Source organism: Gymnoscopelus braueri (assembly GCF_963280865.1).
Source record: "Gymnoscopelus braueri genome assembly, chromosome: 2".
Taxonomy (NCBI): domain Eukaryota; kingdom Metazoa; phylum Chordata; class Actinopteri; order Myctophiformes; family Myctophidae; genus Gymnoscopelus; species Gymnoscopelus braueri.
The window spans coordinates 25,297,542-25,325,370 of record NC_137604.1 but is presented as its reverse complement, the minus strand read 5'-3'; the positions used below and the strand labels follow the sequence as shown (position 1 = coordinate 25,325,370).

Genomic DNA, 27,829 nt, shown 5'->3' with positions numbered 1-27,829 from the left:
TTTGAGAACCACTATTTTGACAAATCGGAAGGTTCCCGGTTTGACCTCCGGCTCCTCCTGGCTTTGTGTCGGCGTGTCTTTGAGCAAGAGTCTTAGCAGGACCCCTCACTGCTCCCCATGAGCAGGTTGGTACCTTGCATGGTTGCCTCCACCATTGTTTGTGGTCAATATTTGTATTGAATTTTCAAGCGTATAAACAAATATCCAACAGTTCAAGCATCCAAAGAGAAAGGTCATGTCATACATAGTAAATGTTTACATTACCCATCCAAGACATCATAATGCTTTGTACTTCCATTTACAGTAAAATACGACGTAACCACTTGAGCCTAAACAAATATAGGCCAAAAAATACAGAAGAAAAGGTGAATGTGTTTGTGAATGGTTGAATGTAATGAACGTTTTTTTTTGGTACGGTAGAGCACTGTGCATATATAAAGTCTAGAGCACTTTTACTAAGCACCCTTAGTAAAGTGCACAGAGCCTTTATTGACACTGATGACGTGACATACAAACCTGGCAACCGTTGCTGTGCTCAAACGTCATGTAATCTGCGTTATTAGCACAAATAGCTTAGCCGAAACAGCGATAAACCTCGACGATAAAGTATGATAAGAATGCTTTTTCTGGTAACGCTTGTCACAAGCCAAGTCAGGTTGTGAACGACCGAGTTGTCAGACACCTCAACCTCTCATGTTGATGATCTTCCCCAGGCAGCGCCCCCAGGGAGCGCCGCTTGGCTAACTGAAGCTGCCGTGTCCTGGTGGTCAAATCTGGTATTGCAAGACTGCCGCATTTAAAATGCTGTGCCTGATGCTCGAATCTACTGCATTTGGGCACCAAATAGGGCACCAAATATCATGCGCACGGTGAGCAACTTCATTGAAATGAATAGGTGGGGGCGGGGGCGTCTTTTCTCAGATATATTATAACTCTATGGGCGCTCCTCTCAAAGAGGGGAAGACGCTCCACAAAGCGGTGGACACTGAGAGTGCTGAAATGTGATGCACAGTGCCTGGAAGAGGCACGCTCCTAGCGCGTCTTGACTCTTTACCATAGAAATGCATGACAGAAAGGCACTGGCAGCTTTCTGTGGACAGCCTCATAGAAATGCCAACCATCATTATTGACCTCATTACCTCTTCCTCTCCTTCCACATTCTTCTCACACTTCTGTTTACTTGTTTCTCCTCCTCCCATGACTGTTCCCTTTCAGTAGCCGTCTCCTTGCGTCACCTCCCTCTCTCTCCCTCTCTTACTCCTTCTCCTCATGCCTCCCATCCGTCCATCCCTCCCTCTGCGCCTCCACTGCTGCTACAGCATTACAGCCCGCTCACTAATGCACCGCTCAATTAGCCTTCATCGAGGGTTCCCACTAAAGGCTGGGTAAATAGGTAATTACATGTTGTCATCCTTCACCTCCTGCTAATCCACTCAACTTCTCCCCCAACCCCACCTCTTAGTCCCTCTCTCAGTCCCTCTCTCTCTCTCTCTCTCTCTCTCGCTCTCTCTCTCTCTCTCTCTCTCTCTCTCTCTCTCTCTCTCTCTCGCGCGGATGGCTGCCAGAGATGGCCCAATAGAGGCCCAGCGTGGGCCTGTTAGTCACAGCTGGCTTAACCCTTCGATTGGCCACCTTCAGCGCTCCGTTTAGCTCCGCTTGTGTGTATACAGTTTGCAGCCCGACTACACCGACTCTCCGGTTCGGGACACTTGATTAGCAGGATTTGTGAAATGACAACCGCCCACTCAGTGAATGTCGATGAAATTCTGGCCGCTTTTATGTGTTAAAGAGTGAAGTCGCGGTTCAGAGGTGGAGCGCTTTTTTTAAGCGTGTCATTTACTCTGGCTCGCCAGGAAATGTCAGTCTGGAAAAGACCAGACAGACAAATGAATGATGGAAGGCAGGCAAGCACACAGGGAGGGGTTGGATTTGATCTTTGGCTAAAGGGGGCTTTGTGTGATTGGCAATCAGGGAATATAGACCCTGAGAGTGTCTGCACTCTAAATGCTGTCTAATGGTTTGGTTTTGGGGTTTTCTTCTTCTTTTTTTTACTGCAGGGCTCTGCAGGAGGCTAGCTGTCTAAGAGGGTCTGATTGTCTGTCCATCTGTCGGTTGTTGGTTTCGATATATTTTCGGTTAATTGCCCGGTCCTAGTCTGAAGTACTGACAGGAATGTGTTGTGCTCTTCTCCGAGGACAGGAGAAGGAAGCTGCAGGAATACACGGAAAATGAATTGTCATTGAAGTGTTTGCTACGCCAACAATGGCAACATTTACTATGATATACAGTATAAATTCCCATCCATAGTCATTTTCAATGTAGGTGGATTTACATTATAGGTTACACTGCCATTATCAAGGTCTTCTTTCCATCTAGAAAACAATGCAATGACTTTGTGGTTTGGGACTTGTCTTTTTTGTAGCTTAACCACATGAACACTAAGTTTAGTTTAATTAAAGTTGAAGTATATTAAACTTCTGTGCAAAGTTATCATTTAAATGTTTCAATGAACAAGCAAACAAGTAGATATAAAATGCACATTAACTTAATTTTATTGAACAACTTTAACCCCATTCAAACATGTTCAAATACAGCTGATCTAGAAGCTCACAAAGATGTTCCCCTCTATTGACATGGCCAAAACAGGGACACCAGATTGAAAGTGGTTAGAAATCGGGACACACTGGCTGTGTAACTGCCGATGCCCTTTGTCAGAGGTCAAATAATGGCTGATATATCGGCCAAACCGATATATTGGTATGGAAAGAAGGTTGGATGCTAAGAGTGAGAGAGAGAGAGAGACAGAGAAACGGGAGCAACATGAAATATCAGTGTTCGGTTAGTAAACAGGAGTGTGACAAAAGAAAGACAATGTAAAGAGAATTGAAAGAGAGATGGGAGAGATTCAAATATGAAAAGGAACAAGAGAATATGTGGGTGGGTGACAAGGTGAGAGAGACGGTGTAGAGACAGTACAAAGGGAAGAGTATGCTAGCACCGCTGCAAAGGATCTTGGGAAACACACCGTAGTGGCAGAGTGTGGAAAAGACAGATCCCTAAAAAGCATGGCTTAAGGCAAACCGTGTGCCACAGAGGGGAACATTCACAGTGTCTTAATTTGATTTGTTATTCCCCGAGCTCAGCCACCAAACGCAATTAGACACACTAATTAACTTATTCCATTTGGCCCTTCGGATCACACAAGGAGAAATGTCACATTAGAGATGCATCATAGCAACACTAATGAAAGGGCGAGAACAGGATAGCCATTGTTCTCTCCTCGTGGTTCTGTTTTCTTTTCTCTTCTTTTTGTTTCAAGAGGGTGTATTTCTGCGTCTCTGCTTGTTGAATTGTTTGACATTTGGGGGTGGCTCTGACGCTTGAAACGAGAGCAACTGATCAGCTTATGAGCAACTGCAGAAAGTGGAACATGTACAGTTACAGTACACACACACACACACACACACACACACACACACACACACACACACACGTGTAGACATAAAACACCTGTTGTCACAGCAAGGATGTGACAATTGGGACGTGCAGCATACTGTGTCATGTATGGAAATCACATGCAGCAAACAAATCGTGTTATAGGAGGTTCTGTTGTGGTGTGATATATGCAAAGGGGGCATACGTTTGATGTGTGTGTGTGTGTGTGTGTGTGTGTGTGTGTGTGTGTGTGTGTGTGTGTGTGTGTGTGTGTGTGTGTGTGTGTGTGTGTGTGTGTGTGTGTGTGTGTGTGTGTGTGTGTGTGTGTGTGTGTGTGTGTATGCTAATCAGAAACATGCTAAAAAACTAACATGTTTTATGGGGGAATGTTGATCCTTGAAGGCATTCATCATTAATACATACATATGATATAGAGTAGGATGACTCAATTTCCTTTAGGGAAATACATCTATGACTGTAGTGATTGTGTTGTCACATCATAGAAGGAAATACTTTGAAGAAAGAGTCAGAAGACGAGTGATCGTAAATATGTGCGCGCGCGCGCGTGTGTGTGTGTGGGGGTGTGTGTGTGTGTGTGTGTTGAGGGGATTACCAAATGACCCCATGAAGAAATGACTCGGGGATAAAGTGGGAGATTTCTCCACACCAGTTGCTGCAGGAGACACAGAGATCCTCTGTGGCTTCTTACTGTACATGATGTGCTTTAGGAGGAAATAACCGGAGAGACGTTTGAGCCGCTCTGCCAAGAACTCAGGATGCCAAGCCTGAAACAAGAAATCAATAAGACACACACCTTCTCTCTCTCTCTCTCTCTCTCTCTCTCTCTTCCTCTCTCTGTCTGTCTCCGTCTCTCTCTCTCTCTCCCCCTCCCTCCTCCTCCTCTCTCTCTTCCCTCAGTCTTTCACCTCTCCTTCATGCCTAGCCCACCTCTCTCCCTCCGCTCTCTTTGACTCTCCTTAGTTCCTCCTATCTCCAAAGGTCCAGACACACCTTTCTTCTCTTCTGTACTTGCAGACTCCATGGTTGTGTTGTGTGTGATGATTTACCCTCCGTCAGGGAAGAAGACGGTATTGAAATGTCAGTCAAGGTCTTCCGCTTTGGAGTTATTCTGTTTCTTCTTCCTGTCAAATAGGAGTTGCTGTAGTTTCTTTGCAAAGCTAACACATTGGACAAGGTCTTTTTCTTTTAAGAGATTTAAGTACAGTTTGCAGAGTAACAATTTTTCTCTTTTGTTTCAGTTTGTTCAGTTTAAATGCATAATTTTAGCCCCTCTAGAGGCTGGGCTGTAGGGATGGTTCTGTGGATTGGTTGATCCGATTCATCCAGTGGATGAATCGGTGTATTTTGAAAACTACTGACTGGATTGCCATGGAACTTTCTGAGCACCGTCATAGTCTAGGGTATGGGTGCAACAGTTAATGAAAAAAAAAGATCAATAATTGATAATTTAATAAAACTAGACATGTGATCTGTGTCCCTTTTATGCCCATATATGGAGATCCCTGATTTAATTAGATTGAATTACATATATTTCAAATTAAATGTATATATATATCCAAAAGTGATTTGTGTATTCGTTTTTATTTCTTTTGGTTATGTTTAAGTTAAATGTTCTAAAATCAAAATCTCTTTTCAAGTTTTTCAAATTGACAATTTTGAATTTTTTAACAAAATATCGGTCAAAACATTGGTAATTTCGGTGGTCTAGGACTCTCTAAAGTTGGGATTGGCATCGGACTCTAAAATGGGGCATCGATCGGGCTCATCCCATTCCCTTCATCATCATCTTCATCCCTCCACCTTTTAGAAAGGTTACGCTGTCATCATTCTGTCAGTGGTGTCAGTCAGACCATGAGCGTTAGTTGTCAGAAGAAGCTGACTGACTGGGCACTGCAGGAAATGTCTTCTAAACAAACAGTTTTCTGAAACACTTATGTTGCTATAATATCAGTGGTTCTCAAACCTTTTCATGTCAAGGACCACCCAAAATTATATGTGTTTGGCCGCGGACCCCCATCTCAAAATATTTAGTTCCAGGGACCCCCAGAATCAAAGATTTGAGTTACAAATGTTCGCTTTAAAAATATATATATTCAAAGATTTGCACAACTGTTCATGATTTTTCAAAAATAGCAGATCTACAAGCTCATAGCGCAGCACTCAATGCCGCACTATGAGCTTTTATATCTGACATTTTTGAATAGCCAAAATGACAGATGCTTTCCCGGTCTTAATGGGTTAATCAAAATAATCAATTATCAGAATTAATTATGGATTAAAATAAAATAACTGAATTTTGGGAGGAAATTGAAACTTTTGTTTTTATTTGTAAAAAAAATATTCCAAATGTTTCGAAAATAGCTACAATTGCAGATCTACACGCTCACAATGTGTCACAATCTAAACGTGAGCTTGTAGAATGGCTATTTTTGTAGATTGCTATTTTGGGGGACACCGGTTTATGACAAAGTATAAATAGGATTCTCTGCTCGGAAGGAAGCAGAGAAGATGGCCCAACACCGAACCAGCTGGAGGAATTAAGTTCATGAATGATCTATGCTCCCCAAGGAGCAAAAGTGTTTAAGTCAAGACGCTAAAATAGACGCTAGACTCAAGAAAGTCAAGACGCTAAAATAGGGCTTAAGTGGTTAATCAGACTAAACTATTTAGTTGATTATTAACCCATTTAATCCGGGAACGCATCTGTGTCATTTTAGATTTGAGCTATAAACATTATTTTATACTTTGGCTATTCAAAAATACCGGGTATACAAGCTCATAGCGTGGCACAGAGCGCTATGAGCTTGTAGATCTACTATTTTTGAACAATCTTGAACATTTGTGCAAATCTTTGAATGTATATTTTTTAAGCGAACATTTGTAACTCAAATCTTTGCTTCTGGGGAGTCCCTGGAACAACATATTTTACAAATGTTCGCTTTAAAAAATATATATTCAAAGATTTTCACACATTTTCACGATTTTTCAAAATTAGCAGATCTGCTATTTTTGAATTGCCAAAGAAATCTAAAATGACAGAGATGCATTCTCGGATTGAATGGGTTAAAATCTAATACGTTTTAAACTTTTTTATTTGTCAATATAATGATAATCAAGATTATTCGAGACTCGAGTAATCAAAAAAAGCTATCAATAGAATAATGGCTAAGCAAATAATGTCTAGTTGCAGCCCTAGGATGGACTGATAGGTTGTTATGTGAGGGAGTGGTCCTCAGAGGCTGCCGGTGGTCCTCTGCAGTACAAGCACAGCCAGACATGGGAGCTCTCAGTAATACAAGCCACGACAGCCACCACGATTACAATCTGGTGCCTGCCCTGCGTCTGTGCGTATCTGGGACAACGCTGTGTGTGTGTGTGTGTGTGTGTGTGTGTGTGTGTGTGTGTGTGTGTGTGTGCGTGTGTGCGTGTGCGCGCTGCGTGTGTGTGTGTCATGTTACCACTTTTCCCTTTTTTTCTTGTACCTTTCTCTTCTTTTTTTTTCTTAATTCATTTTTCTACTTCCCACCACGAGACAAACACACACACACACACACACACACACACACACACACACACACACACACACACACACACACACACACACACACACACACACACACACACCCCCACACACACACACACACACACACACACACACACACACACACACACACACACACACACACAAACACACCTCATTCCCCGTCTCTCTCTCTCTCTCTCTCTCTCTCTCTCTCTCTCTCTCTCTCTCTCTCTCTCTCTCTCTCTCTCTCTCTCCTTCATGCTCTTTCTCTTTCCTGTTATCTTAGCTCTTTAATTAACGTGACATGCTGTGAAGTGAGATACTAAATAATGCAGGCTTTTCCAGTGACACAGAGTCCGTCATGAGTGATTAGTGGACACACACAAGTACAGTGCACACTGCGCGCGCGCACACACACACGCACACACACACACACACAGGCACACACACACACACACACACACACACACACACACACACACACACACACACACACACACACAGAGGCACACACACACAGGCACACGCACACACCGAAACAGAATTCTGGCTTCATATGCAAGCTGCCTCGTGCATCTACAATTTATTATTATTATTATTATGGTTTAGATAAATATTCACGCTCAATTATACTTTATCTAAAGGGAAGTCTTTCTGATTATCTCTCAGTATGTATTTTTCTCAGTACTGTCCTGTGAATGCTGGCAGTGGTGGAAGAAGTAGTCAAATTTTGGACTTAAGTAAAAGTAGCAATATCACTGTGTAAAAATACAAAATAGTAAAAGTCCTGTATTCAAAATCTTGAGTCAAAGAACAAAAGTACAATAAATCCAAAGTAATCATTAGGCAGAATGCCCATTTCTGAATCATATGTACGTATATCATGTTATTGCATAATAGTCATTGATCATTAAACAGCCCTATTTTATACTTGGGCTTTTCGAAAATAGCAATTCTACAAGGTCACGGCCTGTCGCATTGCGACACATTGTAAGCATGTAGATCTGCTATTTTCATGCAAATGTATTGGCCTGAGGTTCCGATTCTGCAAAATGTCTTCTAAATCCTAAACGGTTTTCTGAAAAACTTGTTTCTATATCAGTGGTTTTCAAACTTTTTCATGTCAAGGACCCCCAAAATGATTAGTTAATGTTTGCTTTAAAATAATATATAGATTAAAAAATGTGCACACATTTTCACGATTTAAAAAAAATAGCAGATCTACAAGCTCGTTGCACGGCACTCGCTTGTAGATCTGCTATTTTTGAAGTGTAAAATAATGCTTTTTAGCTCAAATGAAAAAGTGACACAGATGCGTTCCAGGTCTTAATGGGTTAAAACTTCGATTAGTTGTTACAAATCTAAATCTACTAAATAACTAGTAACTAAAGCTGTCGAATAAACAAAAGGGAGTTCAAAGTAAAACATTTGCCTCTGAGATAGATAGATAGGGTAGTAGTAGAAGTCTAAAGTATCAAGAAATGGAAATACTCAAGTAAAAGTTACAGTACCTTGAAATTGTACACTGCTTGAGTAAATGTACTTGGTTACTTTCCACCACTGGAAATAGAATAGAACAGAATAGAACTTTATTGACTGACCATGGAATTAAATTGCCTTTGGTCTTGTTTCAAGTACAGTGGGTGGGGGGTGGGGGGGGGGGGGGGAGCCCACATGGAAAATTGCATTGCGATATCAAAATCACAACATTTTAAACCAATGAAAACCAATGTCTCTGTGTATATACCGGCTAGAGTCTAAATTGCATAGTGTGTGCTGGGAGAGATCTGGGTTATCCCAAAGCAATTGTTTCAGACCAAACCAAGTGGAAAATCCAATGTGGGTTTAGTTGTTTGCTGCCTTGGCTGTAGGGAAGCTAAGAGCTTAGGGTACCACTTTCCACCCCCACTCCGCAACCCCCCCCCCCCCCAACACACACACACACTCACTGTTTTTTCTTTTTAAATCAGATGGTTGCATCTGTGCTGGGTCCAAGCTGACTTTACATGGCTTGTTCAGGGACAGAGGGATTTAATGCCAAACTTCTACCTTGTGGAATGTCGTTCGATGAAAATAACAAATCAGTCATTTTCATTGGGCGACTGTTTAACAAAGTATAAATTGGCCTTAAGACTTAAGGTCCTTACACACCGGGGCGAATTCTTCATGCGAATAAATACGTTTTTTTTTAAAACCTTATAAAGTCAATGCAAGCGTCCACATCAGTTTCGCGAAGCGAAAAAGCGTCTTTTAATTATTCGGAACGAGTCAGAATTTTGCGTATATTCGCATATTCGCCGGTGTGTAAGGACCTTTATGCCTGATTTATACTTAGTTGCGTGCCGGTGTCATGCTCAATAAATAGCGGATCTACCAGCTCACACCGCGTCACATTCATGACTCGTTGTGAGCTTGTAGATCTGCTATTTACTGCAGGCAACACCAGCGTGCAAGTATAAAGGTCCTTACACACCGGGGCGATTTTTTCATGCGAATAATACGTTTTTTTAAAAAACCTTATAAAGTCAATGCAAGCTTACATGGAGCGAAAAAGCGAAAAAGCGTATTTTAATTATTCGGAACGAGTCCGAATTTTGCGTATATTCGCATGTTCGCCGGTGTGTAACCGCCTTAAATCAGGCTTTAACGGTGCTGCTGCTGCTACTGACTCTGTCCAGCTTAGAACACTCAAGAACACATGCATCTACTGTACAGTATGTACAAGCATCCAAGACTACAGTACGTCTCTCTCTCTCTCTCTCTCTCTCTCTCTCTCTCTCTCTCTCTCTCTCTCTCTCTCTCTCTCATTCACTGTCAAGTGCTGGGCAGTCTCAACCATGTGATCATCAGAGCTATGAGCTCTGTGATACAGCCAGACAGTCACACCAGACCCCGCAGATGGCACAAAGATGATGATAGAGAGACGGGGGGATCGGGTGAAATGGGATGGAGCAGGACACAGGGAAAGAGAGAGAGAGGAGGGGGGGGGGGACAGGTGAGGTGAAGTATATTATGGGGGAACTGGGAACCAATTTGGTCTTGAAAGAAAATATAAATAAATCCAGGTGTGTGGGAGGGGCAGAAAACATAGTTACACTGTAAAAGCCTCAGTGCTAATTTGTCACTCAGAGAGTGTACAAATGTAACCAAATGGACCCTTGGGGGCCATGTCCACCAAGGCCTTTTTAGCTGAAAGTTTTGAATTGATTTCAATGGAGCACCCCGCTATGCTGGAAAGGCCAGCATGTGCTGCACTGCACATCTGGCATTTTTATCTGGTTGCAGAGAGTTGAAAGATGTTGAAAATAGGGATGGGACGATATGAAAATTACATGTCACGATTATTGTGGATTTTTTTTTTGCGATTAACGATATTATCGCGATAATCAAAAGTTAAACTTAAAACTTAAAATGCCACTTTTGTTAACCACTTGAACCCCCAGCATCCCTATTGTGGGGGGAACATTCACCAAAAATAGCCGATCTCTAAGTTCACAACGCGTTGTGAGCTTGTAGATCTGCTATTTTTGGAAGTTGCACTGAATTTGCAGCTCAACAAAGGCAAATTCTTCCTAGTGTATGATGGAGGACAATTTCACGATAACTCAAAATCTCCGAGATACGATTATCATGAGCGTTTCTTATCGCGATAAACAATAATAACGATTATCGTCCCATCCCTAGTTGAAAAATGATGAAAAAAATTCAATTTGGGAGTTTGGATGAGTGTTTTAGAAGAGTGCCTTGCGTTTTCATTTTCAACAGGGAAAAATAAACACTTACTTACCTACTTTGGTTACATTTGTACACTCTCGGAGTTAATAGTTTGTTTTCATCGCACATCACATACCAAATAGCAAGGATATAACACTGGTCACTCTCCTCTGCCTGCATCATCCATCCATCCGTCTATCCCTCCCTTTCCTCCCTCCATTCTAAAGCTATTCCTTGCGTTCAGCACAACACTGGCAGCTCTGAAATCACACGGTCTGACGGATGATGTGTTTCTGTGGCGTGCCGCGTTAGAGGAGTACAAATGGCGTGCTACACGCACTATCACATTCTGAGCCGGTACAACAGGGACCAATGGTGAAGCCGCGGCTCTCTGCTGGCATCACGATGAATCACACAACATCACTGTTGTTTTCATCAGGAACGTTTGCTAGAAGTTCAAGTTTGTCAGCCTCTCCTGTGATCATCACGCACGCACGCGCACGCACTCACACGCCCGCCGGCTATGCGTCTATGGTCCTAATGAGGCGAGAACAGGGGAGCCAGCTGCCCCACTGGAGTAGAGGGAAGAGCCTAGAGGGAGCTCAACAACACACTCTGTGTGTGTGTGTGTGTGTGTGTGTGTGTGTGTGTGTGTGTGTGTGTTTTTGTGTGTGTGTACACGTGTGTGAGTGTCTCTCTAACAATCCTAGATCTTGATTATTATTTTTTATTTAATTATGCTTTGTGAACTGCACTCACACCCTCTCTCTCTCTCTCTCTCTCTCTCTCTCTCTCTCTCTCTCTCTGCAGGTGAGGGCCAGTCTCTGTCTTCCTATTGGTCAGTGAGGCAGTGAGCTCACGGCGGACGGACACAGCATGCGGGTGTCCACATATCCCATTATGCACTCTACCGGTCCAGGCCTGCTCCTGCTCAGTCTCCTCTTCCTCGCTGACGCCGACTGTGAGTGTCCTCACACACACACACGCACGCACGCACGCACGCACGCGCACACACACACACACACACACACACACACACACACACACACACACACGTGCAGTACAGTGCACCCATGCACCTGCACAATGCATACAGTACCATAGAGACATGAAATGCATGCACAAAGAGAATCTGACAGATACACTGATGCACGCACATGTTTTGAACGCGCTCCTGTGATCACGTACCATATGTGCTGTGCTTTATGTTTGACATAAAGCACAACACATCAGGTACGTGATCGCGGAAAAAGGAGCTCTCTCTCACACACACACACACACACACACACACACACACACACACACACACACACACACACACACACACACACACACACACACACACCAACCAACGCATCAGAGTGTATTTCGTTTGACACAGGGCCAGCTGTTTTTGTCCATCCCAGTATTACTTGGCATGGAAAGACCGACCACATATGGCAAATCAGATAATTTCCCTACTGTGTGTGTGTGTGTGTGTGTGTGCATGAGACAAGTGTCTGTCTAGCATATGGGGGGAGGGGGATCAGATGATCCCCGTTGGCCCTGTCATGATCACGATTAGCAGGGAGGATTTGTCCCCCAGGCAGCAGGGTGATGAAACGGAATGGACCAGGGTGAGAAAAAGTAAAGGAGGAGGACAGCAAAAAGGAGCGGGGCCGGAGAGAAAGACAGAAGGTGAATCAGTGAAGGAATATGGGTAAAAGAAAAAAGAAGGAAGGAAGTCGCCAGACAGTCACAGCCAGTCGTCCGAGGGTTTGAGCTTATCGTTGCTGTCGGGCAGAAACCTTGTATCTCCATATTTAAACTTTTTATCTTTTTGATATGAATGCCCTATTTCGTCATACAAGAGTGTCACACAAAAGTTGTGAGTATTGCAGACGTGATGCGTTGGCTAATATCTATTTCTTTATTATACAGTTATTCTAAGAAAGGAATGGTTTCCACCGGACAGCATCGTTATGTACCCTGGCTTTTGGGGGATTGCACGCTGTCACAGATAAGAACCCACCCTACTGTGTGCTAACACCAGTATAGGCCTACTATTCACCAGTGCATTTTGCCCTTTATAAATGTAAAGACTGAAAGAATCCAGGTGAAATAGAAAGAGAGTATTGTGTGGAAACTTCCCCCGGGGGGAAGGTGGAAATCGCTTTTACAACTTCATCCAGCTGATGGCTGCTGAGATGACTGCTGAAGAGCGCACCGGGGGGGGGTAGTAGTAGCTCTTAGGGTTTAAGTGTCTTGCTCAGTCAGGACCCAGGGGTCGAACCGGGCTACCTTTACGATTTCCCAGACAGCCTCCCTAATTCACTGGAGGCATACGAACGTCCTCCCGCTCTGTGAGGCTCAACACATAAAAACGATCAGAATGGGACAGAATAGGCCCTACTGTACATGCACAGGCGAGCACTCACAAACACCAAATGCCTAGATTTATGCTTGGTTGTTTGCGAACCACAAATAGGCGATCTGCTTTGAGCTTGTAGATCGGCTATTTGCGGTGCACAACACCGGCGCGCAACCAAGTATAAATCACCCCTTAAGACCCCGTGTATGCTCTAAAAGCACCCGGACTCAAAGAGCACAGTAAAAGCACACAAAGGAAGCCACTCTTGTTTTCCTTTCAGCCCCCTCGTGGGTCCCGTGGGTAGGAACCTGGGTCGCCCTGTAAAAGGCCCCTGCCATCCATCAAAAATGATGACACTCCCAGACGCTCTCTCTATAAGAGGGAAGGGGGGGGGGGATGACAGAGAGGAGGAAAGGATTCTTCATTTTCCCCCGCTCTATATTATTCTTCCTCTTCTACCCCCTCATCCCATTCATGCCGACTTCTTCTTCCATTGCTCTTTTCTCACATCCTCTGGCTGCCTCACGGAGCCACACATTCCCTGTAATCCATTGAGAATGGAAGGAGAGAGTGCTCGAGGGGGGGAAGGATGGGAAGAAGGCTTTTCTGTTCTCCCCTTTTCTCTCATTTTGTAATGCCTCTTTCAATTTCAACACAGACCAGACGCCCCGGATTTGAATGTCGAGAATTAAAAATGGAAGGCAATTGGGACACTGAAATCCCTGGTGCCTGTTATGTGTGTGGACAGGCTGTATTGATGTCTAATGGAATATAATTGCATTATATTGAAATCCAAGCATGAAATACTAAATAATACACAAAAAAAACCAAACATTTGGAGAGAGTTTATTTCGGTCTATTTTATTTCATTTTGAGCCTTGCATCATCCTGCTTCGCTACATGATTTAGTGTGAAACAGAGGTCACCATATGAGAGGGGGAAAAGATGAGAAACAATGTCACGCAACACTAGTCCTTGTGCAGAGTCGGACACTTTGCATGACCTATACCATATGCGCAATCTCCATGAATTGCTGTAGTATTTTGTGTGCATGCGTGTGAGTGAAAAGTTCTGTAGAATACACATTTGTGTATCTAATTTTCTCATCCGCTCTCATTGTATTGTAATGTACTTGTGTGTGTAAGCACGAGTGTGTACTTGTGTGTAAGAACGTGTGTGTGTGTGTGTGTGTGTGTGTGTGTGTGTGTGTGTGTGTGTGTGTGTGTGTGTGTGTGTGTGTGTGTGTGTGTGTGTGTGTGTGTGTGTGTGTGTGTGTGTGTGTGTGTGTGTGTCGGTGTGTGACATCTATCCCGTGGATTAAGAATAATAATGCCCGGCCAAACTAGGCCAATGCTGTATATTAGCACCGGGATGTGCCGTGTCGGAGCCTGCATCTCTGTGTGTGTCTGTCAGGGTGAGCTGAAGCAATACGATGCCAGGCGTTTCTCAACTGACCCTCTGTTGCCCTACGGCCAACAAGCTGTTATCCTTTCCCCCGCATAGTGTCGAAGCAGAAGTATTCCAGTTGAAACACAACTCCTTCCGTGCGTGCTACAGAATGGCTCATTTTCCAGAGGCATGTGTTTGTAAAGGCGTCGCTGCATTTGCAACATAATGCTTTGGTAAGCAGGGAATCTGATTCTGCTTAGGGAGACTATAGATAACGTTACACGTTTTTAACACCGGCACCCTGGCATCGTTTGTGTCTCGTACGTATAAAAGCCTCGTGCCATGCAACACCAATCATCCTTTTTTTGTCACTGGAATTGCTGCCTTGTCCATTATGAGCTAACATGACACCAGTGAGAAGCCAAAACACATATTTATCAAAAAAAGACATGCATAGCAGTTGTAAACGCATCAAATCCTTTTTCTCAGTTACAGATCTTTTCCTATATTTTAGGATTCCACATTCCGACATTGGCAACATGGAATTAATTTGCATGCGATAATTGACTGATCTGTCAGTATGCTGCCATATTGTGGGCAGCGGGACATTCCTTGCGGTCAGAGCAAACTGAAAAATGGTCCGGTCACTATACCACACTGACAACAAAAGCCCAAGGCACCCAACACCAGATGCTCAGGTACACACTGAAATACTGTAGTGCTTATTTAACCCATTAAGACCTGAGGCAGATTCTACTAAGTGGTTCTCAAACCTTTTCATGCCAAGAACCCCCAAAATGATGCATATTTGGGAATGTTCTGAAATGTTTTGTGCTAGGGACCCCCAGAAGAGAAGATTTAAAAATGTATTCAACATTCAACACTTTCAAGATTTTTCCGCATCAGAACTTTACGTCAGAGTTACGTCAATGAGGGGGCTGAAACAGCGCCGGTCACGTGGTTCATGTAAACTGGAAATAGTGACAAACGCTCATAGACTCCAGTGCATTCCGTAAACTTCCCGTTCAGGGCTTTATCACTTATTCGCCAATAGAAGGCTATATGTAGAAGACCTGGCCCGATGAAGTGAACGGAGGTGACGCAACTCTCCGTATATGGCTCTGAGCCGCACGAAGCGGTGCGCTGTGAGCTTGCATATGTGCTATTTTTGAGAATTACTGTTATAAATCCTAAGAGTTTTCTGAAAAAACGTATGTTGCTATACACAGTATATAGCTAAAATCTAAAATTACACAGATGCTTTCCCAGATTGAATGGGTTAACCCATTAAGACCTGAAGCCGATTCTACAAATGTCTCCTAAATCCCAACAGTATTCTGAAAAACGATCTATATCAGTGGTGCTCAAACTTTTTCATGTCAAGGACCCCCAAAATTATATGTATTTGGCCGCAGACCCCCATCTCAAAAGATTTGTTCCAGCGGGACCCCCCAGTAGCAAAGATTTGACTTACAAATGTTCGCTTTAAGAGAATATATATTCAATGATTTGCACAAATTTTCACGATTTTTCAAAAATAGCAGATCTACAAGCTCGTAGCGCGGCACTCGGTGCCGCGCTATGAGCTTGTATATATGCTATTTTTGAATAGCCAAAGTATAACATCTTTTTTTTTTGTTCAAATAAAAAAAATTACACATGCGTTCCAGGTCTTAATGGGTTAACACAGCCAGTGTACAAGTGAAACCATGGATGAAGCAAGCGGTAACATTTATCTGTCTGTCTGTCTATCGAAAAGTAATTTCCCCATCTCCCAGGGACCAGAAAATACTCCATTTCCTTTCCCAAAGATGACAGCATGTCACGCCAACGTAATGATAGAGATTTTACAAGACATTCCTAAAGACACTGAACAATATGAGGACAGATGTGTGATGTACTGGCATGTCATGAAGCCTATATCCCCTGACAGCACGCTCTTATAAATGTGTGTGTACTGTGTGTGTACTTTTATGACTACGCTTGTGAGGAGCCAAATGGTCCCGCAAGAATAGTAGAATTTGAGAAATAGATATTGTCAGGGACAGTCTTCCTGTTCCTCACAAGATAAATGGTTGTTTTATGGTTAATCCGTTCAATCCACGAACGCATATACTGTACGTAGGTCTACTGTGTCATTTTCGATTTTTTAGCTATGATCATTATTCTATACTTTTTGGGCTGTTAAAAAATAGCAGATCTACAAGCCACGAGCAGCTACGAGCTGCTATTTTCTTCTGCAAAATCGTGAAAGTTTGTGCAAATCTTTGAACGTATATGTTTTTAAGTGAACATTTTCAACTCAAATTTAAAAAAAATATATGGTTATCAGACTTGTTTCATGTCAATGACCGACAAAATGATATCTATTTGACCGCGGTTCCCCCCCCCCCCCATCTCAAAATATTTTGTTCCAGGGACCCCCAGAAGCAAAAAATGTAGTTAAACATTTATGGATATATTCAAAGATTTGCACACATTTTCACAACACATAAAAAAATAGCAGATTTGTATGTGTATTGTGTGTGTGTGTGTGTGTGTGTGTGTGTGTGTGTGTGTGTGTGCGTGTGCGTGTGTGTATGTATGTATGTACTGTATGTAAGCCCATGACCAGTGTTTAGATTAGAAAGGAGATTAGTGCGTTAAGTATGTGGTTCGGTACGATCTCCATGCATCCTTGTTGCTGATGGATGGGGTGAGGTCACAATTCACTTGTAATAAGATGAAATGGTCAGGTTCAATGGTCAGGTTCACGCGGTTCAAAGGTTATCCCCTGGGGGGATTAGGTTAGGGTGTGAAACTGATCTGAGCGGAGTTATTTTTTTTTAAATAGATCCTGTCACTTTTATGTGGCTGTTTGGTATTTGCTGACACGCACACACTGGATCCCAACACAGTGTAAAGATGGCTCATTCTGGTTTGACACCCTTACTCATAGTCAACAGTAGTAGACAGTAACATCCTCCGTGTTAACTTATCCATTTGTTAGTCTGAGAGTGTACAAATGTAACCACACATTTACATTTGTAGAGTTAAAATAGCGATGGTCCGGGACAGAGTACCAAATGAGGCACTACTTTAGTACTTTTCATTAGGATGTTAACAGTAGTCAAAATATCTCTTAGCAAATCTCTGCAATGTTTGGATAATGACCCCTTAATAATACTCCCTTTCAGCTGTATAACAGACAAACAATGATGTGTCCTGATTTGAACTCGGAGCTCTCAATTGGAGGTCACAAAAATGGCCCAGAAGTGCTAATTGCAATTACTTACGTATCTAAAAATAGGTGATTGTCCTCCCTATTGTTTCAACAGCGTCAACAGCTCCAATGTGTTGTTTGTAATACGGTAGTGTGTGTGTAGTTGACAAACAATGGCCTCGGAACACAATGGCGCCACTGTATATTCCTAGAGTTAGTTGTGAGTGACCTCGCAGCACTTGAGACCTTCTATATGGTTTCTATCCTCAGCCATTAATGTCAGCCCATGAGAGAAAACAGATTAGGCTGGCAGAACAGAGTAATATAGTCCATGTTGATGTGAAAGAAATCTGTCTGTTCTGCAGCTGAAGCATCTCAGTGTGCCCAACTGGCCCAGAGCACTGCAGCTATTATTGCTGTGTGCCCATCCGTGAGTAATGGGATCTGACTAGAGTTAGCTTAGCGTTAGCTTAGCAGGTGCACTCATCTGTGAATGGCAGAGGCCCTCGATAGTGTTAGCTTAGCCTTAACTTAGCCAAGCAGGCACCCATTTGTGAGTAATGCACTGCGACTAGTACCAAGAAAGCCTATTCATCTCTATGGGAAGCCAGCTCTGACCCAGTAAGTAAGTGAGTAGTAGACTGCTTCTAATGACCTGTGCATGAAAGGAGACCCTATTTGATTAATTCCTCCCCTTGTGTTTCTAACAAATTAACTCTGATTAACTAGGCACTTGGCAGACCCCGGGGCAGCCATGGTGGGCTAAGTGACGCGCTAATTGGACATGCATTACTATTGGCATTAGAAGTAATGTCTTAAGTCACCGGATCACTGCAAAATTCAGCTGCCTGTTAACCGATGTTTGATGAAGACGAAGCCGGAACGTGCCCCTAATAAGACTAAGGAAGAGGTCTGATATCACAAAATAGTCACACTAACAAGTTACGCACTGTAGCCATAATCCATTTTGCTGCAATAAATCAGAGTTTGACATTGCTCTTAACCACTTGAAGCCTAGTGTCCATATTCTGGGCAAAACATGCTGTGAATATAGCGGATCTACAAGCTCACAACGCGCAACTCAACGTGACGCATTGCGACATGTTGTGAGCTCGTAAATTGGCTATTTTTAGCAAAGATAAAAGGATATAGGATAGGATATAGCCCTGGGGGACCCAGGTCAACAAAGTTTGGACCACTGTGCAGCAGATACTTAATGTGAAATTGGATGAGAAACCCTAGATTCTAATTGCGTGTTATGTTAAACTCTTCTCTTTAAATAGCTCATCGTTTTCAAATGTTTTCTCGTTATCACTTGCGCGTGGCAGACGGACAATAGCCTCGCCACCGTGTTTATTGGTCCCAACAATCCAATTTAATTTCTCGGACAAAAGCGAACAGCTGATAATTTGCTCTTTATGTTCCGGTCTGATGTTAATGTGTTTTAAGTTATGACACTGGCCGGCCGGCCGCCCACTCCGGAGGCGAGCTGCTCATGCCATTATATTGGTCTCATACCTCAACTCGTCTGACAAGGCTGACTCAGGCCTCATTTAGGAAATCATCAGCCTACCGCCCACCACCATATCGTCCAAAAGCGTTAACTTTTAAGGAAATGTAACCCCCCCCCCCCCCCCCCAAATAGCAGATCTTCAAACTCACAACGCGTCTACTTTTGTGTGACACTATGATGAAGGATGGCATTAGTTGGCAAAACAAAACAAAACATAAAAAGTTGAACAATAGAGATAGGAGGTTTCTGCCCAACGATATGCAACGCTATGCATCTGAATGTCTGCTTGGCACAGACTGTAATTACTCATTATCTGCCCAACTATCGGCAGAAACGAAACACACACACACACACACACACACACACACACACACACACACACACACACACACACACACACACACACACACACACTTGGCACACATACTAGGCAAGTTTGGCCAACATCATTACCCTATATTTAGCCCATTAAATCTAAACACAAGCACACACATGCTGAAGTCTCTGGATGAGGAGTGCGCGCGATATCGATCTAATCAGGACGCTCAATAACCATTTAGTGCTTTCCTCTTCTGAGACATATAGGCTGCTCTCCCGACTGTAAGCAGAAATAGACCAACATTCCACCCTCTCACACCCCCATATGTATACACACGCACGCACGCACGCACGCACGCACGCACGCACGCACGCACGCACGCACGCACGCACGCACGCACGCACGCACGCACGCACGCACACACACACACACACACACACACACACACACACACACACACACACACACACACACACACACACACACACACACATCCTCAGGGTTACCTAGCATTAGCATCTGGCCTCGGCCTTCTGCTCCATGCATCTCTTTTTTCCTAAGCTTAGCTACAGCAAATCTTTGAATATATTTTATATTCTTAAAGCGAACATTTGTAACGCAAATCTTTGCTTCTAGAGGTCCCTGGAACAAAATATTTTGATATGGGGGTCCGCGGCCAAATACATTTAGGGGGTCCTTGACATGAAAAGGTTTGAGAACCACTGATATAGAAACATTTAGAAGACATTTGTCAAATGTTTGACAAAATGAATATATATTCAAAGATTTGCATTTTTATTTATTTTTTATAGCTGGAAAGAAATTCTCATAGCCGCGCTATGAGCTTGTATAGCTGCTATTTTTGAATAGCCCAAGGACATATAAAAGGACACAGATGCCTTCCCGGATTGAATGGTTTATACAGTACTGCCACTCACTGATTCCATCCATTTGGCCAGGGCCTGTCCACATTCATACTGTAGGCCTACTTATCACTGAAGTGATTGAGGGCAGAGGAGATGAACCATGATGGTGCAGGCTAAACGAAACATCTCTGTGCGCTTTGGAAGCCAATAAAAATGAGCCTTCCAAATTGACCAACCGTAGTACACTTTTAAATATCGTCGCTGTCGGGTATAGAAACCTCTTATCTCTATATTTTAACTTTTTGCGTTTTTTTCCGTATATTAACGCCCCTACTTGGTCATACTACAGCGTCACACGAAAGCATCAAAAGTAGCAGATCCACAAGCTCGAAATGCATTTTGAGCTTGTGGATCTGCTACTTTTGATGCTTTTGAATTTTCCGGTACCCGGCTGGCTAGTACTCTGTTAGAAAATTGAATTAGTTATATACGCTTCAATTCATCAATCTTGATACATGATAGGCTATTATCGCCCTGAAGCGTTGCACTTGCATCTGTTTCCATAACCCCCCCCCCCCCCCCCCCACCCCTGCGCCTTAACCCATCAAGACCTGAGGCGATTCTTAAAAATGTTTTCAATTTCTTTTGAAAAAAAATCAAAACATTTTTTTTCAAGATTTTTCAAAAATAGCAGATCTACAAGATCATAGCGCGGCACTCAGTGCCGCGCTATGATCTTGTATATCTGCTATTTTTGAATAGCCAAAGAAATCTAAAGTGACACAGATGCGTTCCAGGTCTTAAAGGGTTAAGGGTAAGATAGCATCTGTGAGCTTACATCCCTCTCGTGGTCCTTTCATCTCAGCACTTCTCTAGTCAAAGCCAACCGCCGTGACCTTATCACCCCCGTTCTCATTTCTAAGCGGCTCCAAGAGCAGTTTATTTGATGTACATGTAAAGCGATGTATGATGATCTCTCCAGGTCAGTCACAATACCAGTCAAAAGCAGTGTTGGAAGAAATACTCAGGTGACAAGAAGGTCAGTTGGCTCTCATGCATTGAAGGAGGCATGAGCTCGGCCCTGGGCTCCCTAGGCTGATGAGGGGAGTGTAGTGCCCAGGATCACTTTGAAAAATTGGCACCGGGTGAAAAATAAGGGTTACAAAATCGTGGGATAAAACAAATTATTTAGATAAAATATACTTACTTATACTATACTTACTTACAGCACCAAAAGTAAAAGTACTCATTATTGCAGAATGGTCCATTTCACAATATTATTATTGGAATGTTTAGTACAGTGTTAATGTGTTCACCACTTTAACCCATTAATACCTGGAACGCATCTGTGTCACTTTAGATTTCTTTGGCTATTCAAAAATAGCAGATCTACAAGCTCATAGCGCGGCACCGAGTGCCGCGCTACGAGCTTGTAGATCTGCTATTTTTGAAAAATCGTGAAAATAATTTTTTATATATTCTTTCCCCCGATTTTTTTTTAGGATTTAGATTTTTTTTAGAAGCGGCCTCAGGTCTTAATGAGTTAATGTCGCAGCTGGTTAATGTGAAGCTGATTTTAAATATTATATGTGCTGCTGCACATACAATTTTCATACCTCCATTTTAATACGTTATTTATCACTCAATGTATGTTTTGTAATATTAATCTAAATCTGCAGTAAGTACGCACCAAAGCTGTCAAATCATTGTAGTGGAGTAAAAGGTTTGCCTCTGAGATGTGCTGTAGTGGGAGTACTGTATGTATAAGTATGAAGTATGAAAGAATTAGTAAAAGAAAGTAAAAGTACCTCAAATTGGTGCTGAAGCGCAGTACTTGAGTATATCGATGGTGTCGGGCAGAAACCTCTTATCTCCATATTTAAACTTTTTGTGTTTTTCATAAATTCACACCTATACTCGATCATACTACAGTGTCACACAAAAGCCCAAAAAGTAGCAGATCTACAAGCTTGTAGATGTGCTACTTTTGCTATTTTTGAATTAGAATCCTGAAAAGTAACGGTTTGGGAATATGGAGATAAGAGGTTTTTCCTCCCGACAGAGACGATATGTACTTAGTTCCCTCCCAGCTCTGCAGTCTAGATATGGTGTGGTTTGTGCGGCGGGTGAATTGGGAAAGAAAGAGGAAACGGTGACAGCTGTGCCTGTTCCGCTCGGGGGGGAATGGTGAGCACAGCGTGTGAAGATGGTGACGTACGTACGCGTGAGAAAGTTCATTAACCACTTGAAACCTTAGCATCCCAATTTTTGGGCATGTCATTAATATATGGGGACAAAAACTAACAAAAAAAGAAACATGCAGGTTTTTTTTTTACCCATTAACACATCCACCGCCAGAGGTTAATCTCATAATAATGTACTCACCTGCCAAGGTGTTTTTGTTGTTTTTTTGTTTTTTTCATGTCGCCATAGATCTTGTTAAAATCCTTAAGATTGAGCCGTGAACGGTCTGTTTACGTCCGCGAGATCTCCCTGTATCTCCCAGTGAAGACCGCATGTCAAACGGACTTCCATGACTGTAGTTAGAGCGGATTACGTTAAACAGTGAAATGCGAGGAGAAAAAACTACAGGAAGAGAATTGAGTTTCAGTTTCGTCTGTAGAATGGGAGCGGGCGTGATCGTCGAAACCGGATCCCAAATAATTCTATTTCCTGTCATCAAACCGGAAACGGAAGTGGATCAAAAAAATTCCGAAAGTGCACCCGGACCGCGCATGCGCGAAAAGACCGCAGCCCGTAGGACTACGGGCTCGGCGCTTAACCGTTGGATTTAACGGCCCGTAGAACTACGGGCCCGGCGGTAAAGGTGTTAAGGCCTGAGGTTCCGATTCTACAAAATGTCTTGTAAATTCTAACAGTTTTCTGAAAAACCTGTTTCTATGTCAGTGGTTCTCAAACATTTTCATGTCAAGGTCCACCCAAAATTATATGTATTTGGCCGCCGAAATATTTTGTTCCAGGGACCCCCCCCCCCCCAGAAGCGTTAAAGGGATATTTTACTTTCAAACATTTTTGGGGTCATTTTATCGTCTACTCAGGCTTTTGGGAGGACCTCAGACAGTTTTGAAGTTGCTTGATTCAGTATTTAGATATTTGATATTCATTTTATCAGACACGCCCCCTTTACAAACCCATTGTAACTTCAAATTCAATTTTAACCATGTTAGATTAATCAGAAACACCCGTCCTTGGTTCTGGTGACTGATATTGTCCTAAAAAAATTCAATACAATAAAAAATAAAGAAATAAAATAATTTGAAAAAAATTGCGGACCCCCATCTGTTGTGCCAGGGACCCCATACAAGATTCAAAATTGTTCAAAAAAAATATGTTTTTGAAAATAGCAGATGCGACGAGTTGTGAGCTTGTTGATCTGCTATTTTCAAATAGCCGATGTATATATAGGGTCAAACTGGTTAAACTGATTTTGATGCTTTATTAACTAATTTAGCTGGGGACCCCCTGGAACCCCCTCATGGCCCCCTGGGGGTTTCCGGACCCCTCTTTGAGAACCGATGATTTAGAGCATATTTGTGGTCAAGTGATTAATGCCGGGGAAGTAACTTTTTGGATGGGTTAGTATTTTTCTGTTCCTCCGCCTTGACGCCGCCACAGTGTCTCACATTCACTCTGGTGCTTTCAGAAGGCATACCTTTTAGAATGCTTTTCAACCAAGCATAAAACCAGCCAGTTGAACGAATACCCGGTGGACGCATCAAAGTTTATCACACGTCTTTCGCTGTGACTTGAAAGTGGCCCAGATAGCCGGGGTTGACTTTGTAATCCCCGCCATCTGTTGTGTAGATCAGAATCCCACTGTATGGCGACGTTATGTAGGCCACCCTCCATCCATCCCTCTGTCCATCCCTCTATCCCGCCTGCACAAATCAAAGGGGAAAGATTGGCGCTGTCTAATTCCATCTAAATCTCTTATCTCTCCATGGACCCCCCCTCCCACTCAGCGGGGCTTCTTTTCTGTTCCCTCCCGTGCTTCCATGTGTGATTGTGCTGAGGACGATAGCTGAGGAGCGACTGGCATTCAAACATCGTGGCCGAATGAGGGGGAGGAGGGGGTCCTGCCATAAAACATCCTTTGTTTACCAGGGTTTCCTCTTCCCCGCACTATAAACTACAACCTTCTGCCAAAATGATTTTAAATATTAATGCAATTTCTTTTGCTTCAGCCCCTGCCCCCGCAAAATATTTAGACATGACTGTTAGGAAAGTAGGAGTTAGGGCAGAGAGAGAGACAGAGAGAGAGAGAGACAGAGAGAGAGAGAGAAGCCTAAGGCAGAAGAGAGAGCAGGAACAGGGAAGACAGGGAGAGGTAGAAGTGGGGATCCTTCGCTTGCATCCCCCTCCTCATTGCGTCAGTCAGTGTGACAGAAATACTTATGTAACCCCCCCAGAGATATAAGGAGGAGAGAAAGGAAGAGAGGCTGGTGAGGAGGATGAGAGAGAGAGGGTGCAACCAAAGAGATGCGGAGGAAGAGAGGAGACATAAAGGCTAGAATAAGACAGAGAGCAGCAAAGCTAACACACAATTAAACATGTACCTTAAGAGAGACGGATGGGGAGAGGAACAGAGAGGTGGGAGAGAGAGTGAGAGAGAGATTGAGCGATCCGAATCTAACGTTACCTTGCCTTTTAGCATGGCTCTGCCGGATTTACACTTTTCATTTGTTTTGTGGGGGAGAGATTACCGAGAGGATTAAGAGAGTGATTCCCCTGCGCTCCCTCGCTCGCTCGTTCGCTCTCTCTCTCTCTCTGGCTCTCGTTCCCTCTCTGTCTCACTCTCTCTCTCACTCTCAGATACACGTTTATTTTATATCTCTCTCTCTTTCTCTCTCACAGACACACACACGCCTGCATACATATACTGTACATATACCAGATATGTACTGCACATGCTACATGCACAAACTGCACAGACATGTCTAGACGCACTGACATACATGAACAACACACACACACACACACACACACACACACACACACACACACACACACACACACACACACACACACACACACACACACACACACACACACACACACACACACACTCTCCTCAATCCGGATAGAGAGTTCACCAGCACATTTGCCTCTCTGTCTCTCTCTCTATGTCTCTCTCTCTCTCTCTCTCTCTCTCTCTCTCTCTCTCTCTCTCTCTCTCTCTTTCTCTCTATGTCTGTCTCTCTCTCTCTCTATGTCTCTTTCTGTCTCTCCCTCTCTCTCTCTATCTCTCTTTCTCCCCATCTCTCTCTTCTTGTGCTCATCTCATTCTCGCGTACTGTTCTGTCATTCTGCCCACTCTCTTCTTCTCTCCTCCTTAAAGCTTTAGCCTTTCTCTCTCTCTCCCTCCCTCCTTTTAAACAGCAAAAAGCAATTTCTCTCCCTTTGTCAGGGTGGGTTGGCAGTAAGCTCTTAAGTAGGGATTTTCTGGTTTGGCTGGAATGCCATTAGGCAAGCTGGCGGTGACGTGCCATGACTGACGTGCAGAATCTTTTTGATGTCATGATGTCACAATCCAGCGAAGGCCGTGGTTATGATATTGTTGGCGTTGCCGGAACGAGAAGCTTTAGTGGTCATGTCAGGAGTAAGTCTTCATAAATCCTTTATGGTGCACGAATATTAAGCTTCTCTCGGTGGTTCGGGGACAGAGGAGAATCCTGCCGTGCTCACACACATAGTCACAGATGAAACGGCACACGGAATATTATGTATATTATGCACAGAAAAGGGCACGCCAAAAAGCAAGCAACCTGAAAGACAATCATGCACAAACAGAGATAATTTGAAGACATTCCTGCGTAGGTTTATTTGTATATGCGTGCATGCTGTACACATTGACACACACACACACACACACACACACACACACACACACACACACACACACACACACACACACGTTCTGATGTACTAGAACGTGTGAAAGAGCCCTAGTAAATCTGTCTGTCTGTGTCTCTCTCTCTCTCTCTCTCTCTCTCTCTCTCTCTCTCTCTCTCTCTCTCTCTCTCTCTCTGACTGTCTGTCTCTCTCTCTCTCTCTAGTCCCATGTCTACTATTATTTGCCACTCTATTCTTTCTTCTATTCCCACACAGACCATGTGACACTGCCCGACTAGCATGCATGAAAGGATTAGATTTTTTTAATACAATAGAAATCTCAGAGATAAAGTGTCCTCACTCATGATGGACCAATGCAGATTACAGATATTCAAGTACAGTTAAATACGGTGCTCTGTATACTGACACATAAGTGCACTCATGAAAAGACATGATAATCCATCTCACAATCCATACATAATGTATACTACGTTCAGTACGTTGCATACATATATACTTACATTATGTTTGTATGAAACAGAAAACTGCTCAAACTTGGTAGTTTCGGGATACTGTGATATCTTATTACATTAATCGCTATAATTAAAAATGTATAATAATAAGGTGCTTAAATTAATTTCCTATAACTTCACAGTCACACAGACTAATAAATACAGAAATTACATGAATATTATGTTAAAGCTAGGGTAAGTGATTTTTTTTTTGAAATAAGTGTTAAATAGCTCCATATTCTGATAGTACTCGTTGCTATATAGTGTTTGTTCTGTAAGAGGAGTCCCTGTCTCTCCAGCTCTTTAGTAAGCAGAAAATGCATTTTCAGGTCGGGTTACCTATTTTATCCAATCAGGAGAGAGAACTCGTACAGCATACAGATTAAACAAGTGAAATTGGAAGTGATGACACAAAGGAATGAGCAGACACAAATGGAACTGGAACACAACACAACTATACTATAACATTTAAGCTGTTAAATCTCTCTCTCCTGATTGGCTGGTGATTGGCAACCCATCTGAAAATGTATTTTCTGTTTATTAAAGAGGTGGAGAAAGAGATGGGGAGACTCCTGTTACTGAACATACACTCTATAGCAATGATTACTATCACAATATAGGGCTTTAACCTTTTAACAAAAAACTGTTTGATTTAACCAAAAAATATCACTTACCCTACCTTTAAATTAATCACGTAACTGAGCCATTAGTTAGTATCCACATACAGTAATTGCAACGTAGCCAGTTTGATTCCATAGCATGTCATCCGTTCTTCATTTTCAGAGCATGTTTATTTGACTTTTTCTGACTTGTTTATTGGTACCGAGTGCCGCGCTATGAGCTTGTATATCTGCTATTTTTGAAAAATCATCAATCAATCAACATTTTTGCAAATATTAGATTTTTTATTTTTTTAAGCGGACATTTGTAACTAAAATCTTAGCTTCTGGGGATCCCTGGAACTAAATATTTTACAAATGTTCTCTTTAAAAATACACATATTCCAAGATTGCACACATTTTCAAGATTAAAAAAAATAGCAGATCTATAAGCTCATAGCGCGTGCTATGAGCTTGTAGATTTGCTATCTTTTAATAGCCAAAGAAATCTAAAGTGATAGAGATGCGTTCCC

The 27,829-nt window shown here is 42.8% G+C and overlaps 1 protein-coding gene across 1 annotated transcript in view; it reads left to right on the top strand.

The window, feature by feature from the left end:
• Nucleotides 1-27,829, top strand: part of LOC308105689 (receptor-type tyrosine-protein phosphatase delta-like) — a 135,555-nt gene that overhangs the window by 25,918 nt on the left and 81,808 nt on the right. Inside the window, exon 2 of the mRNA XM_080456580.1 lies at nt 11,504-11,654. Within this exon, the coding sequence (XP_080312706.1) occupies nt 11,570-11,654 (85 nt within the window). The 5' untranslated portion in view covers nt 11,504-11,569. The remainder of the gene's footprint in view (nt 1-11,503; nt 11,655-27,829) is intronic.